The sequence below is a fragment of the Mustela lutreola genome, chromosome 8, assembly GCF_030435805.1.
Source record: "Mustela lutreola isolate mMusLut2 chromosome 8, mMusLut2.pri, whole genome shotgun sequence".
Lineage (NCBI taxonomy): Eukaryota > Metazoa > Chordata > Mammalia > Carnivora > Mustelidae > Mustela > Mustela lutreola.
In genome coordinates, this window is record NC_081297.1 from 76,149,984 (window position 1) to 76,166,700 (window position 16,717).

The 16,717-nt window shown below is 39.3% G+C and overlaps 1 protein-coding gene across 1 annotated transcript in view; it reads left to right on the forward strand.

Annotated features, from left to right (window-relative positions):
• Positions 1-261: 261 nt before the first annotated feature.
• SYT10 (synaptotagmin 10) overlaps positions 262-16,717 on the forward strand; it is a 70,242-nt gene continuing 53,786 nt past the window's right edge. The window contains exon 1 of the mRNA XM_059185663.1: positions 262-700. Coding sequence (XP_059041646.1) covers positions 550-700 — 151 coding nt within the window. The 5' untranslated portion in view covers positions 262-549. The remainder of the gene's footprint in view (positions 701-16,717) is intronic.

The window sequence follows — 16,717 nt, forward strand, 5'->3', positions numbered from 1 at the left end:
ACCAGGGACCCGAGCACCGGCGCGGGGCCGCCCGTCCTCCGGGGCCAGCTCCATCCCCAGCTCAGCGGGGAGGGGGCGCTGCGGGTACCGCCACGGGTCGTCCAGGCCCGCGCCGGGCTGCGATTGGACGCGCCGCTGCCAGGCACCGGCCAGAACACAGACACGCTTGGAAGAGGAGGGGGGCGTTCTAGCGAGCCCGGGGCTTAGGCTTTTTTACGTCTCCCCCCGCCTCGCCCCCCCCCCCCCGCACTCCATGCCGGGTCTCTCTCTCCAGCTCGCCTCGACTGGCTGGCACGGCGGGAGAACTGGCGCAAACCTCGCCGCCGCAAGCCTCGCGCGCGTTCCAGCCCCAGCCTCTCCGCCTTCCCCGGCGCCCTCCACTCCTGCCATGGGGCTAACTTGCGGCTCCTAAGAGTTGCCGCCTCTGAGCAGCGCACTCTCCCTCTCATTTCCCCGCGGGCGGGCGATGGCTTAGGGCGCCCGAGGGGCCAGCCTAGAGGTAACGGGAAGGGGAAAGGGACGGCTGAGTGGGGAGTAAGAGGCCAAACAATGAGTTTCCACAAGGAGGACGGAGTGAGCAGCCTGTGCCAGAAGGCGCTGCACATCGTCACCGAGCTGTGCTTCGCGGGCCAGGTGGAGTGGGAGAAGTGCTCGGGCATCTTTCCCCGGGACAGGGGCAGCCAGGGCGGAAGCAGCACAGGTAACCGGGGAGGGCTCCTCTCGCTTCCGCGCGCCCAGCCGGGACCCCGCGCGGCACCAGGCGTCTGTGGGACGCCGCGCCTTTCCTACCTTGCTCCTTCTTGCGCGCAGCTCCTGGAGACTTGGAGCGTGGGCTGTTCGGGTTTGGCGTCCTGGTCTCCACCTGCCCGGCTTCTTCCACTTCCCTAGTCCGCTCGTTGCCCGCCGCGCGGTCCCTACTTGCTCCCCGGCTCCCGCACCTCTACTCCGCCGCTCTCCCACGCCTGCGGGCTCCCTTCCGGGGTGGCGAGGCGAGCGCGGGCGGCTGTGCCCAGCCCGCTTACCCAGCGCTGCCCGCGGGACTAGCGCTGCGCTCTCTCATCTCGCGGGTCGCGGGTTGAGCTTGGGTAAGGGGCCGGACCCCAGAATCCCAGCTTGGAAGTGAAGAACCGCCTTGCAAATCGGGCTGCCTTGCATTCCGCGAGCGGAAAGGCTCCCAGGAGGGGCAACTAGGGGCTGCAACCTGTCGAGCTTTTGACAGTGTCCCAAGTCCCTTTATTAAGTATGATTTTGTAGGGCTTCTTGAACGTTGGCAAAACAGCAGGGTTTATTGATCCCATTTTTTTTTCAGGCGGCAATTAAGGCTCTGGTCACAGATAAAGCGGAAGGACAAAATAATTTATAAATCCTTTCCGCACACATGCCCTCACACACACCCAAACACACGGGCATTCTTCCTCTCCGTTCAGGAAACTTGAAAAAAAAAAAATGGGGTGCATCGACCGTCAGAAATCTGAAGGTGGAAAGTAGCCTCAGGCGACAGGTTTTTCTCGGGGCGTGGGGGGAACCGTATCAGAACTACTGTTTGGTCACGCTTGGGTAGGGTTTTAACCACCTGCGCAATGTTTGGTTTGTGCAGCCTGTTGTGCTGTTCACACGAACGAGAGGGACTCCAGAGTTATGGGCCGCGTGGTTTGAAGAGTCCCTTGCGAGGGTCACTTGTTGCTTTGGGAGACAGACACACACTGGTTTCGGGATTCTGGGCATCCGGCTGGAAGATTGCCATTCCTAATGTGGGTCTTGTTTCCCTCTCTTTGCTCTCCTGTCATTGTTCTCTCCCGGCGGGGCTTCGTGGGTTGAGGGTAGCCAGGGCAACAAGTAAGAGCTGGACCGCTCGACGCGAGTGGAGCACGACTACAGACACTGTTAGCGATTCTCTCCTGCCCATCACCGCCGCTGAAGAAAAGGGAAAGGAAATGGGGTGTGTTTGGGGGCGGGGGTGGATAGATGTGGTTTATTTACATACCATTTCATAAACGGAGTATATTTGGGGTTTTCAAATTTCCTGGTCATGGCCCCAGAAACCATGGGAAGCTTCTTTCTGTCTGCAGAGACTTTGCTACTTGGACCCGGAGCAGAATGATACATATAATTGGTGCTGTCCACATGCTGGAAACTTAGACATTTTGCAAATATACAAACACAAGTCTTTATCTCTTGTTCAGTGGGTGTCAATTCCTAGGAATGTATGAAAAAACTATTAGTGGAAGGGACTGGTGAATACTGTGAATGTATGAAAAAACTATTAGTGGAAGGGACTGGTGAATACTGTGAATGCATGAAAAAACTATTAGTGGAAGGGACTGGTGAATACTGTGTATATGTGCGTCCTGCGTTTGGTTGCTAAGCATGAGATAAACCCTCAAAATAGTATGACCTTAGAAGTCCTCTGTGGTGCTATTGGATAAAGTCTTCTGAACATGCTAAAGATAAGACTCAGAGGAGGGGGTAGTGGAAGAAATTGGAGTATTTAAACTTAAAGACCTATAATTTGGTCATTTAACAGTTGATGCTGTGATCCAACTGTTTGTGATCACACATCAAGTAGTAGTTTCCTGGGTCTCAGAGTGTCTGGTAATGAGGGCAATTTGTGAAGGTTGGAAACCAATTACTAGCTTATAAATCTTTCTAAGTACACAACCATATAAATATAAGGTATAACACAGTATACGAATTGCAGAAAGGGTTTGGGCTTGTTCTAAGCAATACAAGAAGTAGTTATAGTCCTCATTCCTTTTGGACTTTTTGGATGCTTGAATAGAAAAAAGTGGGGGAAAACTAGCCTAAAACAATTACATGGATATTTTTCTCCTGTTCAGTGAGAAAATGGGGTATTTGATTTAATATATGAATATATTTTGAGTGGCTACCACTAAAGAAGACATTCTATTAGGTTGTATATTAGATATAAAGATGTCTAAGATTACTTTACATATTCTGTTTGTAGATCTATGCAACAATCAGAAATAGAATAACCCACAAATAAACTCTCAACACCAATCGATAATGGTGAAGTGGATTCAGCTATTATTTACTGAATCTTTGTATTAATTAGCCACTCAGCTTCGCATTGTTCATTTTCTTATAATTTATGAACATGTGCCCTTTATTATAAGTCCCTAAATAAAAACGCTTCTTCTAGGTGCTCCTTCTATTCACTGTTTGTTTAATGGGAAACACATTATTGGTAGGAGGACATCGACATTGAATGGTACAGTGGTTATTTACTTTGCATGTTAATCAGCATTGCCCATGTGGTGTCAGTTATTCAAAGGTTGCAGTGACAATTGCAAGCTTCCAGATTGAGTGTATTTTTAGATTCCTTCACATAGGAGTAGGAGAGAAATTCCAGTAATCCCAATTAAAGCCTTTCTACATTAAAGAACTAATAAATCAGGTATATAAATAAGATATTCTCCCACTGGTTTTTCAGATGCCAATAAAAACATCCTTTTTAGTATAACAGCAGTAGCAGAAGCAGCTGCAATGTTACTGGCATTAAGGATCTACCAATCAAGTAGACCAATGCCATGTTTTCATAAAATTTATGAAAATGTAGAATGAATCTGCCAACACTAGTTAGTTTACTTTCTTGGAATAGTTTGTTAGAGACATTATTGATACCAACATTACCCTTCACTAGAAAGTTCATCATGTGCAGTTTATAGAAAATCAAATTTTTGCCCTCTTTTTACCACTGATACTCTCCTCTCCCCATGGACATGTCACCCACTAAGTTCATCTCCATGTACAACATGATTTAATACTAGAATGCTTAGGGAAAATACAAAACAATATAGCCACCAAAATGTTATTTTTCAGATATACTATAACTAAGATACATAATAGTTTTTGAACTGCATTTGGGTTCATTGCTGGTCAGTCTTTAACTGCTACTCCATATCCAAACATTTATGGGTTTTAAGAAACTATGTTGCTTAAAAGGCAGACCTCATAAATCATAAATAATCAAACCCAGTGAAGCACACAGTCACATCCTAATTGTATAGACCTATTTTAAATAAACATTTAATTCATCATTATTTTAATTTTGCATTTTTTACTTTTAATTTGGGACTAAAAATTCTAAAAAAAAAGTTTAAACAATTTTTTCTAAATTCATACATGTGTTCCTCAATTTCTTAGATGTAGGGATAAGGAGGTCTATCAAAGAATTTCCTTAAAGTTACTTGACTAATAAAAGAGATGGCTAAATAAAATTTTGAAAGTATATCATGATTGTCCTCTGGGATTAAAGCATTTTAAGTCTATGATAAAGACTTAAAATGAATAAGGATGTTTCAAAGGTTTTCTCTACAGACACAAAGCAGATGACTACTCAATTCATAATTCTTATATCACTACACCACTGAGTTTTGTACATTCTAATGGTTGTATAAAGAGTTACAATTTAGAAATATAGAGGAAATTTTTCCTTAAGAATAATAGGCCTGGGAAAGAGTAATTGAACCATAATGAATTCAGATAGGCCAATAAGAAGAAGGATGTGTGAGAGGATTTTTTTCCTTCTTCCACAGTCATTCCAGTGAAAAACGGCCACCTTCTATTTCTATTCTTTTTTACATGATCATCAATACATATTGTGCCTGGTCTCATTTGCTCCAAAGGGAAATGAACAACTACCTTCAAAGGCCAAGCCAGTCTCAGCAAACATCTATTTTTGTTAATTCTGAGATATCAATATTTTGGCAGTACTGACTGGACCTTTTTTTGTTTTAATCTTTTTTTTTCCTTGAAACAAATTAAGATCTATATTTTCTTTTTATATGAGCTGTAAATCTCTGAAATATGGTTCTTACAAGAATGATTTTATATACAAGGTCTAGAGCTGCCCATTTCATTCAAGTCTCTTTTCTTTAAAAGCTAATCATCATTGTTACTTTGTTTTGTGCAAAAAACAAATGGAAGGCACTTGCATTCACTTAAAAGATTTCATTTTTACAAAATGCTGGTAGAAGATAAACATTATCACAAAGGTTTATTGGAATCTCTAATGACAATTAAAATTATCTATATTTTGCAAATGTAATTGTGTGCTTTCTGATATGTACATTAAGTCAGTAGAATATAAGCCTTTGAGAGCAGTGGTTTCTTTACTGTCTTATCCTTAGTACCTAGAAAAGTCTGTGGCTCCTACTAGGGTCTCAACAAATATTTGTTGAAGAAATGAAAGAAAGAATAAATGAATAAATAAATTTATCCTCAAGAAACCAGTTTCTTTATTTGTAAAATGATGGGTGCTATTTAATCATTTCCAAATTCCTCTGAAACTATATTATATATACTTGTGTCTTCATGTCTCCAGTGTCCAATGCAGGATCCAGGTAGATAGGCATGCAAAATATGTAGTTTAGGGGCGCCTGGGTGGCTCAGTGGGTTAAGCCGCTGCCTTCGGCTCAGGTCATGATCTCAGGGTCCTGGGATCGAGTCCCACATCAGGCTCTCTGCTCAGCAGGGAGCCTGCTTCCCACTCCCTCTCTCTCTCTCTCTCTCTGCCAGTCTCTCTACCTACCTGTGATCTCTCTCTGTCAAATAAATAAATAAAATCTTTAAAAAAATGTAGTTTATGAAAATGGCAGAAAATAAAGCATTTGGGGCATTTAAAACCTAGAACATGGGCAAGATACTAATGAAAAGGCAACTGAACCCCATATGGATGTCCACTGAGTTTCCCTAGAGTGTGTTCAGGAAAGGCTAAGATCCAGTGGCTAAATTTTTGTTAAGTGTTGCATAATAAAACTATTGACTTTACTGAAGTTCTAGAAAAATGGGAATATCCATTTTAAATATCAATTTATAACAGTAAAGAAAGCCTGTTTGCTGAAGTAGAAAATAGCATGGGAAAAAATAATATCATTATTCAAATGCCTATTAGTCATACCACTTAGAATTAGAAATCATCGTTTTGCAGTGGCAAAAACAAAGGCAGGAAAAGTTAGCAACGTCCCCTCAAATCACAGCTATTTAATGATGCAACTAGGATAAGAACCCAGGACTCCTTAGATCCTATCCTAGTTTCACCAAAAAGTAGAAATAGGAGGATTTCCTGGGAGACACATTCTTGGTGCTATACAGCACTGGAACAAATGCTTGTAAGGGTGGCTCTTTTCTATTATAATACCATTGGCTATAATTAGTGCCACATTGGAAGGTAATTTTTTTAAAGATTTATTTATTTATTTTAGAGCCCCAGCATGCATGAACAGGGCAAGGGGCAGAGGGAAAAGGAGAGAGAGAAGGGCAGACTCCCCGCTGAGCACAGAGCCTGATGCTGGGCTCCATCTCAAAACCCTGAAATCATGGGATGAGCCTAAATAGAGTCGAAATCAAGAGTCAGATGCTTAACTGAGCCACCCAGGTGCCAGTATTAATAAGATTTCTCAGTGTGTAATTATGACCCAAGTCTCCAGATTTCTTTTTGTTAGATGTATTGTCATACAAGTATAAGACACCACATTCTTCATTTTCCTTGCTTGAGTAAATGAATGCATTTGCAATTAAGTGTACAAGAGTGTTTATTCATGAATTCTTAGCTAAATATAACTAATTTATTTGAGCAGTAAAAGATTTTAGTGTGTCCAAAATGCACAACTTTCAGCTCATGTAATTACAAATATAGCTCCTTTTGTATGTCCATAAATAAGCCTGTAATGAAAACAAATGTGAAATTGTCAGTTAAATTCTTTTTATTACTTTGTAATTAGAAAAAAATAATACATTAAAAATTTTGCTTTATTTTCCTGCCATATTTTGGGTATTTAATGTAAGTTATCAACCATCTATATATATCACTATTAACGGTGCTATGATGTCAAAGAAAACTAGACCCCCTAATAGAAGTGTTATTAGTAAAGTTCAGTAAATTATTTTGCTTGTTTCTAATTTGTACAATACCAATTTTTTTCTGTTGGTAGAATATCCAACACTGGCCAAGTTTAGAAACAGAATCCCTAACTGAAGAGATGGCTTCTTTTTTTTTCTTTTTTTTTAAAGATTTTATTTATTTAATTGTCAGAGAGAGAGAGAGCACACAAGCAGGGGCCACAGCAGGCAGGGGAGAAGCAGGTTTCCGGCTGAGCAGGGCTTGATCCTGGGATCATGACTGAGCTGAAGGCAGATGCCTAACCAACTGAGCCATCCAGGCACCCCAAGAGATGGTTTCTTGTTATTATATAATAAACTCATTTTCGTTTTCCTTATAATGTTAAATATTCTAATTGACTACTGAAACTGTAAGAGCTGACATTAACAAGGCTTAGGTAAGACTATGAGAAAGTAAAACTCTGTGTGTGTGTGTATATACACACACACATCACATGACTATATAATCATGAAATTGTGCTGTGATGCCTCAGAGCTAGAAGGGTAGAATGATGGAGGTGGGGGACTGGTATTAACTTTTTTTTTAATCCAGGTGGATTCTGAGGTATGTTAGGATCTTCTCTTTAACATTCTGTTATTGAATTGAGACAACATTACAGTCAATTGAAGAAACCTTGTAAATGTCAATTTGTTCATCCTGCAGAATTATTTTAAACAATGAGGACTACTGTTTATAGTCTTTATTATTCCTTTAGTTCTATTTCAGTAGTCATATTTATAGGAATGATTGATAAAACTATCGAGAAGCATATTATCATTTCTAATATGTTACAGTATGAGTCGCTACTCTATCCAAGAGATAGTGTTAGCATTATGCTTTTATTCAACAAATATTTATTGAACACTTTTGTGAAAGCCACTTTGCCGGACATTAAAATGTACTCATGTATAGTTCAAGTTATTATAAATGTAGAAGATAGTCATAGTTTATAAATTACTCAATTATGAACATATGTAAAGAATTTTTATACATTTGGATACTTTTATACTAAATTTAGTACCATATTTGATACCGTATTTGATTGAATCTAAGATGCTATTGATAAGAGACACCAGTATTTAAATGATACCAAAAAGGAAAAAGAATGTTGTTAAATTGTGGCTTAATGCCTTCTTATCACACAGAATTTTTGCTTCATACTTAGGATTCATTTATTTATTTATTTATTTTTTATAAACAGATAATATTATTTTTATCCCCAGGGGTACAGGTTTGTGAATCACCAGGTTTACACACTTCACAGCACTCACTATAGCACATACCCTCCCCAATGTCCATAATCCCACCCCCCTTCTCTCAACCCCCCTTCCCCCGCAGCAACCCTCAGTTTGTTTTGTGAGATTAAGGGTCACTTAAGGTTAGTCTCCTTCCCAATCCCATCTTGTTTCATTTATTCTTCTCCTACCCCCTTAACCTCCCATGTTGCATCTCCACTTCCTCATAAATTTTTAAAGTTATATCACTGTTGCACAAACATAAAAAGGAAAACATATAAATGGGTTTAAATAATTTTAAATTAAAACTGAGTGTGGTTCGGGGCGCTTGGGTGGCTCAGTGGGTTAAAGTCTCTGCCTTCGACTCAGGTCATGATCCTAGGGTCCTAGGTTTGAGCCCCATATCAGGCTCTCTGCTCAGCAAGGAGCCTGCTTCTCTCTCTCTCTCTCTCTTCCTGCCTCTCTGCCTACTTGTGATCTCTCTCACTCTGTGTCAAATAAATAAATAAAATCTTTAAAAAAATAAAATAAAATAAAATTGAACGTGGTTCTTCTGAATGGGTTTTTGATTCAGAATTGGTGATACCTTTGTTTGCACTCATTATTGGGATCTATGCCATCAAGAATGCCTTAAAAGAATTCATAAAAGATACAAAGGCCATTGGCGTTGTGCTCTAAGCTACCCGTACAGTTATGTGCAATGTTGGCAAACTCACTTGACTCACTGCCTTCTCCCTCCATCCCCAGTAAAAGTTTAGCTTGTAAGGTTAGGGCTAGGCTTCATGTTTTCTCTACTGTTTTCTTTCAAGCCACTAAGACTTCACTTTCTGTGACTTCCAACGTTAATGTTAATGCTTTTGCTTTAGCACATACTCAGAATAAATTATGACACACTTACTTCCTGGCTATTAGTGATTGTAACAAGCCATTGATAGTAAGATATATTCTAATTTCAGAAAATGAAAATCTTTTAAAATGTGCATTTTACAACCAATTAAGTATAGTATTAACATAAAGTTGTCTATGTTTACTGAAATTCAAGAAAAATGCAAAAGTCAATACAGTTAAGTGGAAATTAAAGAAACACTGTTGCAAGGATGATATGTTGATTATATTTTGGATTGATAGATGAAAAAGAGACTGCTAGGGGCACCTGGGTGGCTCAGTGGGTTAAAGCCTCTGCCTTTGGCTCAGGTCATGATCTCAGGGTCCTGGGATCGAGCCCCGCATTGGGTTCTCTGCTCAACAGGGAGCCTGTTTCCTCCCCTCTCTCTGCCTGCCTCTCTGACTACTTGTGATCTCTTTGTCTCTGTCAAGTAAATAAATAAAAAATCTTAAAAAAAAAAAAAAAAAGAGAGACTGCTAGTTGTTTCCTAGTATTCATTTTACTCTTTCATTTCATAGTATCAGAATCCTTTATTTTTAGTTAGGTATGTGACAGCATTAAAATAAATTTAAAATTTTTTAAATTTAAAGATGACAACTTTACTGAGCTTTCTTTTTGGTTTGGTGCAACCACGTGACTAAATCCAACCATCATGGGGTGCCTGGGTGCCTCAGTCAGTTAAATGTCTGCTTTCAACTCCGGTCATGATCCCGGGGTCCTGGGATGGAGCCCTGCATCAGGCTCCTTGCTCAGCCGGGAGCCTGCTTCTCCCTCTGCCTGCCACTTCCTCTGCTTGCTCTCTCTCTTTCTCTGACAAATAGATAAATAAAATCTTTAAAAATCAATCAGTCAGTCAATCTCACCATCAGCAGGTTAGCAGCAATGATATGTACTACTTCCAGGCTGTGGCCTTAAAATAAAAGTACATACTCTCACCTTCCCTTTCCTTTGTTATTCTGCCACTCAACTGCCTGGAACATGGACATGGTTAACTTGCCTTCTTGAACTTTAAGGAGAAGGCAAAAACCTTTGAATAGCAAAACAAATTGAAGAAACAAGGATTCTAGACACCTTGAAGCTGATGTGTATGCCTTGGCCTGCTTATGCTGGGACAGTTAATCACACAGTTAATTACACTGAGAAATAAACTTCTCCCTTGTGTAAGTCATTGTTAATTCGGCCCCTTGTTACAGAAATCAGAATTATGCCCTGTTATAACACTAGAGCTGATTCTTGAACAACATAGGATTCAACTGTGCAGATCCACCTTATGTGGATTTTTTTAATAGTACAGTAAGTACTCTAAATGTATTTTCTTTTTATGATTTACTCAATAACACTGTATTTTCTCTAGATTACTTTATTATAAAAAGATAGTATTTAATACATACACAAATATGTATTAACCAAGTGGTTATGTTATTGGCAAGGCTTCTGGTCAGCAGTAGGCTATTAATAGTTAAGTTTTGGGGACACTTGGGTGGCTCAGTCAGTTAGGCGTCTGATTTTGATCTCAGCTCAGATCATGATCTCAGGATCCTAGGATTGAGCCGCATGTAGGGCTCCACACTCAGCAGGGAGTCTGCTAATGTCTCTCCATCTGCCCCTCTCCCCACTTGTGTTCTGTCTCTTGCATATAAATAAATAAAATCTGTTTAAAAAATTAAAAATGAAATATAAATAAAGTTAAACTTTTAGGGAGTCAAAAGTTATATGGAGATTTTCAACTTGGGGTAGTGCCCCAATTTCCTCTTTATTTAAGGGTCAACTGTAATACCATTATGAAGAGGATAAATAGGTTAACTTTAAAGATAGTTCCAAATTTTTATCCTAGACCTGCATTTCCTCAACTTTTTTTTTAAGATTTTATTCATTTATTTGACAGAGATCACAAGTAGGTAGAGAAGCAGGCATAGAAAGAGGAGGAAGCAGGCTCCCTGCCGAGCCGAGAGCCTGCCACGGGGCTCGATACCAGGACCCTGGGATCGTGACCCAAGCCGAGGGCAGAGGCTTTAACCCACTGAGCCACCCAGGCGCCCCTCCTAAACTTTTTTTGAATAAGAGTTGCAAATTTGAGTTTTATTTCCCCTCTCTATGGAATGATGCCATAAATGTGGTCTGTGTTCTAGCAGTAATGGGAAGCAACCAAAGAAAGAAAAGGCTTAGAACACCAATGAACTAAATTTATAACTTTTTTTTTTCTTCAAACAACATTTTAATGATCAGGAAGAGCACTGCTGTAAACACCCATTCAAAATTGCTACTGTAATTTTTACCCAAATTTATAACTTTTTTAAAAAGATTTTATTTATTTGACAGACAGATCACAAGTAGGCAGAGAGCAAGGGGGAAGCAGGCTCCCTGATGAGCAGAAAGCCCGAAGCAGGACTCAATCCTAGGACCCTGAGATCATGACCTGAGCTGAAGGCAGAAACTTAACCCACTGAGCCACTCAGGGACCCCTAAATTATAATTTTTTTATTAATTATAAGAAATCATATATCTGTACATTTTGAAAACCAAAGAACTAGAATTTTAAAATTTTTTTAAATGATACAGAAACAGATAAGAAGATTATCAATTAAGGCAGTGGTGATGGAAATTGAGAGCGTGCCGACTGGTCTGTGCTTTTCTGTGTGATCTTTTCTGACTGCATAGTTAGTAGGCAATTAGATCTAACATATTTTACCGGCCTCAGAGAATTCAAATGCTATGGTCTGGTTATAAAGACTATAGCAAAGTTCGGCTTTACTAAGTTTCTGAAGAATCACATTTTTTGGCTTATTCTGTTTTCTGATGAGAGTTGTTTTAGTTTTTTAGAAGTGGGTCACTTTATTTTGAGATATTAAGATACAATAAGAGAGTAAGATCTCTATAGCTAAAGTGAGTCAGAGATATCCAGTCAGAAAGATAAGTAAATAGATAGTGGTAAAGCAGTGGTTATGCATATATATGTAATCAAACCAGAGTTTGAGCAATTTTAAACCTGATTATCTTGGTACCTAGTCTAATATCTGTAAAATTCATTAACTCTTAGGCTTACCAAGATATAATACGATGAACGTCATATAATGGATTCTTTTTAACTATCCAGAGACATTGTAAATTTGAGGTAGATCCTACTCATCAAGTTTGCAATTGCAAGGAATAACTTCAGAGGCTCTGCCCCGAAGGCAACCCATTTACATTCATCACTCAGGCCTCCCAGTGTTGATCCCTGTGATCTTTTCTCTACCTTTTCTCTATTTTACCTCCCCAATCCCCAACCAAAAGTTCCTATGCTTTCACCTTTTCTCATTTGGAAACTCCAGCCCATTCACCTTTCTACTTCTCTGAATTCTCTGCCAATAAATATGGCACCATACTTAATGTTGCATCATTTCGTCATCTCAGTCATTTTTTTCCTTTGAACTATATTGGATCTTCCTGCACTACGGCGAAGAGGAACCTCATTCATGGATAAATTTATCTTCTTTATCCCTACACCAGAACAACTGAATAGTCAGGGGATTTTTAAAACCTGGCAGGCTAGCATCATTCTATTAGCCTCTCATTTTGAAAGAACCCTCAATTCTGAACAGAAATCCTGTTTCCCTATTCGAGTTTCTCCTGTTCTCTACAATTCTTATTTTAAAACTTTCCCAGTGTGTTCAAATATTCCAAACAATTCCCCCCAATATCACTAAATAACCGGCAGTTGACCCTAACTTCTACTTTGGAGAGAAGATACTACTTGTTAGGAATTCACTTGACTTTCTGCCCAAAGACCTATAAACTTAGGTCCAGAACCACCTACTTTTTCTTTCAAAGGGAAAAATGAGGCAGTCCTTGCACTGTCACCTCACACCCCATCCAGATTCCAGAACCACCTACTTTTTCTTGCAAAGGGAAAAATGAGGCAGTCCTTGCACTGTCACCTCAGACCCCATCCCTCCGTTGTCTCCTGCTTTGGGACTTCATCAATAATTATGCATTTTGCTTAACTTTCTGTGTACTCTTGTGTGATTCTTTCCCCTCATTTTTAGAACATGCTTGAGTACTGCACATCCTGATAAAACACCTTCATCAACTCCACGTGCTATTCTAGTTACTGCTTTCTCTCACCTCCTTTCCTTCATCCAGTTTCCTGAAGGAATTATCTCCTCTTCAAGAATCCACTTCATCATCCCTATCATTTATTTAACCATATTAAACTGGTTATACAGCCTCTGCTTCACTGACTACATTGAATTCACCAAAGACCTATTTGTTAATGTTAGTAGTTACTTATTCTAATTGAACTTACTTTAACTTTTTTATATGGTTAATCACTTCTTAAAATATTTTTCTCCAAACAATGTGAGAACACATTGAACTGATTTTCCCCCTATACTTCTCTATTATTTTTTAATCTCCTATGCACATAGGCTCTTTGTTCCTTTAAGTTATTTTTCTTTAAATATTGATGTACTCAGTTTTCTACAGAATTTCTGTCTTCTTACATGGATCCACATTCCACTATTTTAAAAAGTCCCTTAATTTTATCTTTAGTTGCAGTCATCCATGACCAATAGCTTCCTCAAAATTTCTACTTGCCTGACCACAAATACTTCAAACTCAGTATGACCAAAGCTCAAAGTCATGGTCTTTCTGACTTTGTCATCCTATTTGTCTCCCACTAACTCACATTCTTGTCCTTCAGTCTTCACACTCCTTAACTAGAGTTTTAAACTTCCAGTGATTTCCTGAATCTGCTCTTTTCCCCATTCCAGCAACCACCGTAATCCCTCTGCGGATGACTTCATAATCTGTTAGCTAGTTTTGCCTCTTCTAGTCTCACTTCCACTCTGATCTTTTCCCTAGCCAGAGTGTTACTTCTGAAATGTGTATCTGACCTTTTCAGTATCCTGACTGAAGGTCAAGACTGAAGTTACTGATTTTCTTTGAAATCAGTCTAGACTCATAACGTTTTTCATGCCGTGGTTAATTATTGACTTCTAATCATAAAAATATCATTTAAAATTTTTTGATGACTTTATAAATTCTTCCAGATACTCCATTAATATTTTTAAATTCAGATTTTTTTTTTATTTTGCTAAACACATTTTGTTGAAAAAAAAAATCATAAAGACCTAAGGATTAAACAGTTGATTTGGGTCTTTAATACTTATAATTTAATTACTTACAACTATAATAGCAGGCAATGTAAAAATATATAAAATACAATAAGCTTACTTTTATAACTTTAGTTTTATTTTTTCAGGATAAAATTGGAATTATCCCAACTTTTCTCACTTTTTACTGTTGAGAATAAATACCTTTTCCCCTTTGCTCTGTTTTTGGGTGAAAGGAGCTATAAGATAGGAATAATCCTGGAATCTTGGCCAACCCCCATCTCTGAGAAATGCCATTTCTCCCTATTTCTCCCTTCTCCGAGGTGTAAGCTTCATATCCTCAGGAAACAAATATTCCCTACTTCTCCATGTAGTAAATTTTACAAGGTCCAGTCCTCATGGGGAATACCTGTGGTAGTCCAGCCACGCTCGTGACTATATGGACAAGTGTAATTAAATTCAAGGTAGTATATTAGTGAGTCCACTTTCTGCCACACCTAAGCTGATAGCTGCTAGTATTTATTTGCTACCTGTTTGAACACTGTGTCTGTCTCTTAGTTGTTCTGAGCACATATGGGTAGAAAAATGGGATGTTATTTCTTAGCTTCCTGAAACATTAGCATTTACTTAGAAATGATGGTGTTCATTTTAAACAAATTCACTCCTTTCAGTACCAGATATCATTAGATGAGTCTCTACTCTTCTTACTAATCTGTGAATCACCATTCAATCCACACCCCATCTATAACTATGCCTCTTTTTCCCTCAGTACTCTTGTTTAAAGAAAAGTAAATAATTGATAGCAACCCATCACTGTACTTCCTATGCAAATGACAATGCTAACTATTTTATATACATTTACTTAAACCTGACAACACCCTATGAAATAATTATAAACACCCCTTTTTTTTCTGAGCCTCTTAAAACCTAACTAACCAACCTGCCCAAAGTCACAGTGGTGGAGTTGACATTTGAACCCAGATCTATAAACTATATTGTAAACTGTAGTATAGGCTATATTGTACTATCTTCCTAGTACAAGGATTTCTGCATATTCCCTCCAAATCACTCAATTTTTTTCATCCAGCCACCTTGAAATGCACAGATATTTGAGTTCCTTGTCAGATAACTCCCAAAATATGTATGCAGTAACTCCATAAACACTTTTGACCATGTAATAAATACCAGACACTAAAACAGTGAGTACATTAGGTTTCTTCTCTGAAGATCAAGGAATGAGAGTATATTTAGGACAGGAACATCTGGAAAAACACAGTAAGTACAGATTCATAATGTCTTATCCACAATTATGATACCTCAAAATGCTGAAAACCAAAAAAGTATTCTGTAAATTGTATTACTTTGGCATCAACACCTTACCTGAATTGGCATTACGCTACTTATAATCATCAGTGATCCCACTCAGTGTGACTAATTCATACATTTCATTATAGATATATTGATGTGTTTGGTTACTGGATGTTATCCCAGATGATGTGTACCATGTTGCCTTTCTAATGTCCAAAAGAAAATAACAATTTTTGAAAAACATCATGTCCCAGAGATGGGGTAAAGAATTAAAAGACAATCAAGTTATTATAATAGCAGTGTTAGAGTGGTGGGTGTCCTTTCAAAGCTCTTAGGAATGGAAGAGGCAGAGAGGGTCAAGAAAGAGGAACTATTGGATCTGATTGTTGAATACAAATTTTCCAGGCAGCCAAAGAGGAGAAGAAAATGCAGTTACATGGAGCTACATGAAACAGCCTGAAGAAAATCCTAAGACAATAATATGTGGTCAGGGGAAGGGGATTAGGTGGGAAGGTGGCAAAAGAATAAAGCTGATCAATACCAAGTGGCCAAATCCCAGAGATGCTATGGAATGCCTTACAAAGTTTGGATTTGTCCCAGATGGTTAAAAAGTGACCTGGAAGGATATTAGGCCAAGACAGGTAAGGCAACCATATGTCTCAGATGCCAGGACAGGATTGGTTTCTTCCTGCTGTCCTGGCATGACTGGTAGCACAGCTTTTCACTTGCACAAGTAACTAGTGTGGATGAAATAGTTTATGGTCCCCTAAAAGGTAGAACCAGATACTGATTTTATTTTTTTATTTTTTAAAGATTTTATTTATTTATTTGACACAGAGAGAGAGATCACAAGCAGGCTAAGAGAGAGGCAGGCAGAGAGAGAGGGGGAAGCAGGCTCCCTGCTGAGCAGAGAGCCCAATGTGGGGCTTCATCCCAGGACCCTGAGACCATGACCTGAACCGAAGGCAGAGGCTCAACCCTCTGAGCCACTCAGGCACCCCCAGATACTGATTTTAGAAAGAAAATTGTCATCAGTAGGGAAAATGGAATTAAGGTCAGAGATTTTCACAGCACTTTTTCCTAGGAACCTTGTGAATGCCAAAGCCCATCCCTTAGGAACAGTGGCATAAATGGATGCCATCAAATTGTTGTGGGTAGAGCATAAGTTCTCTAATACCCATAAGTAAGAAGGGAGGCATTTTCAGTTGTGAACTGAAAACTACTTGCATCTTTACCCTACCCCACATTGTCCCACAGTTTCCTTATTTCTTGGCTTTTGGCTTCAACTGGGTAG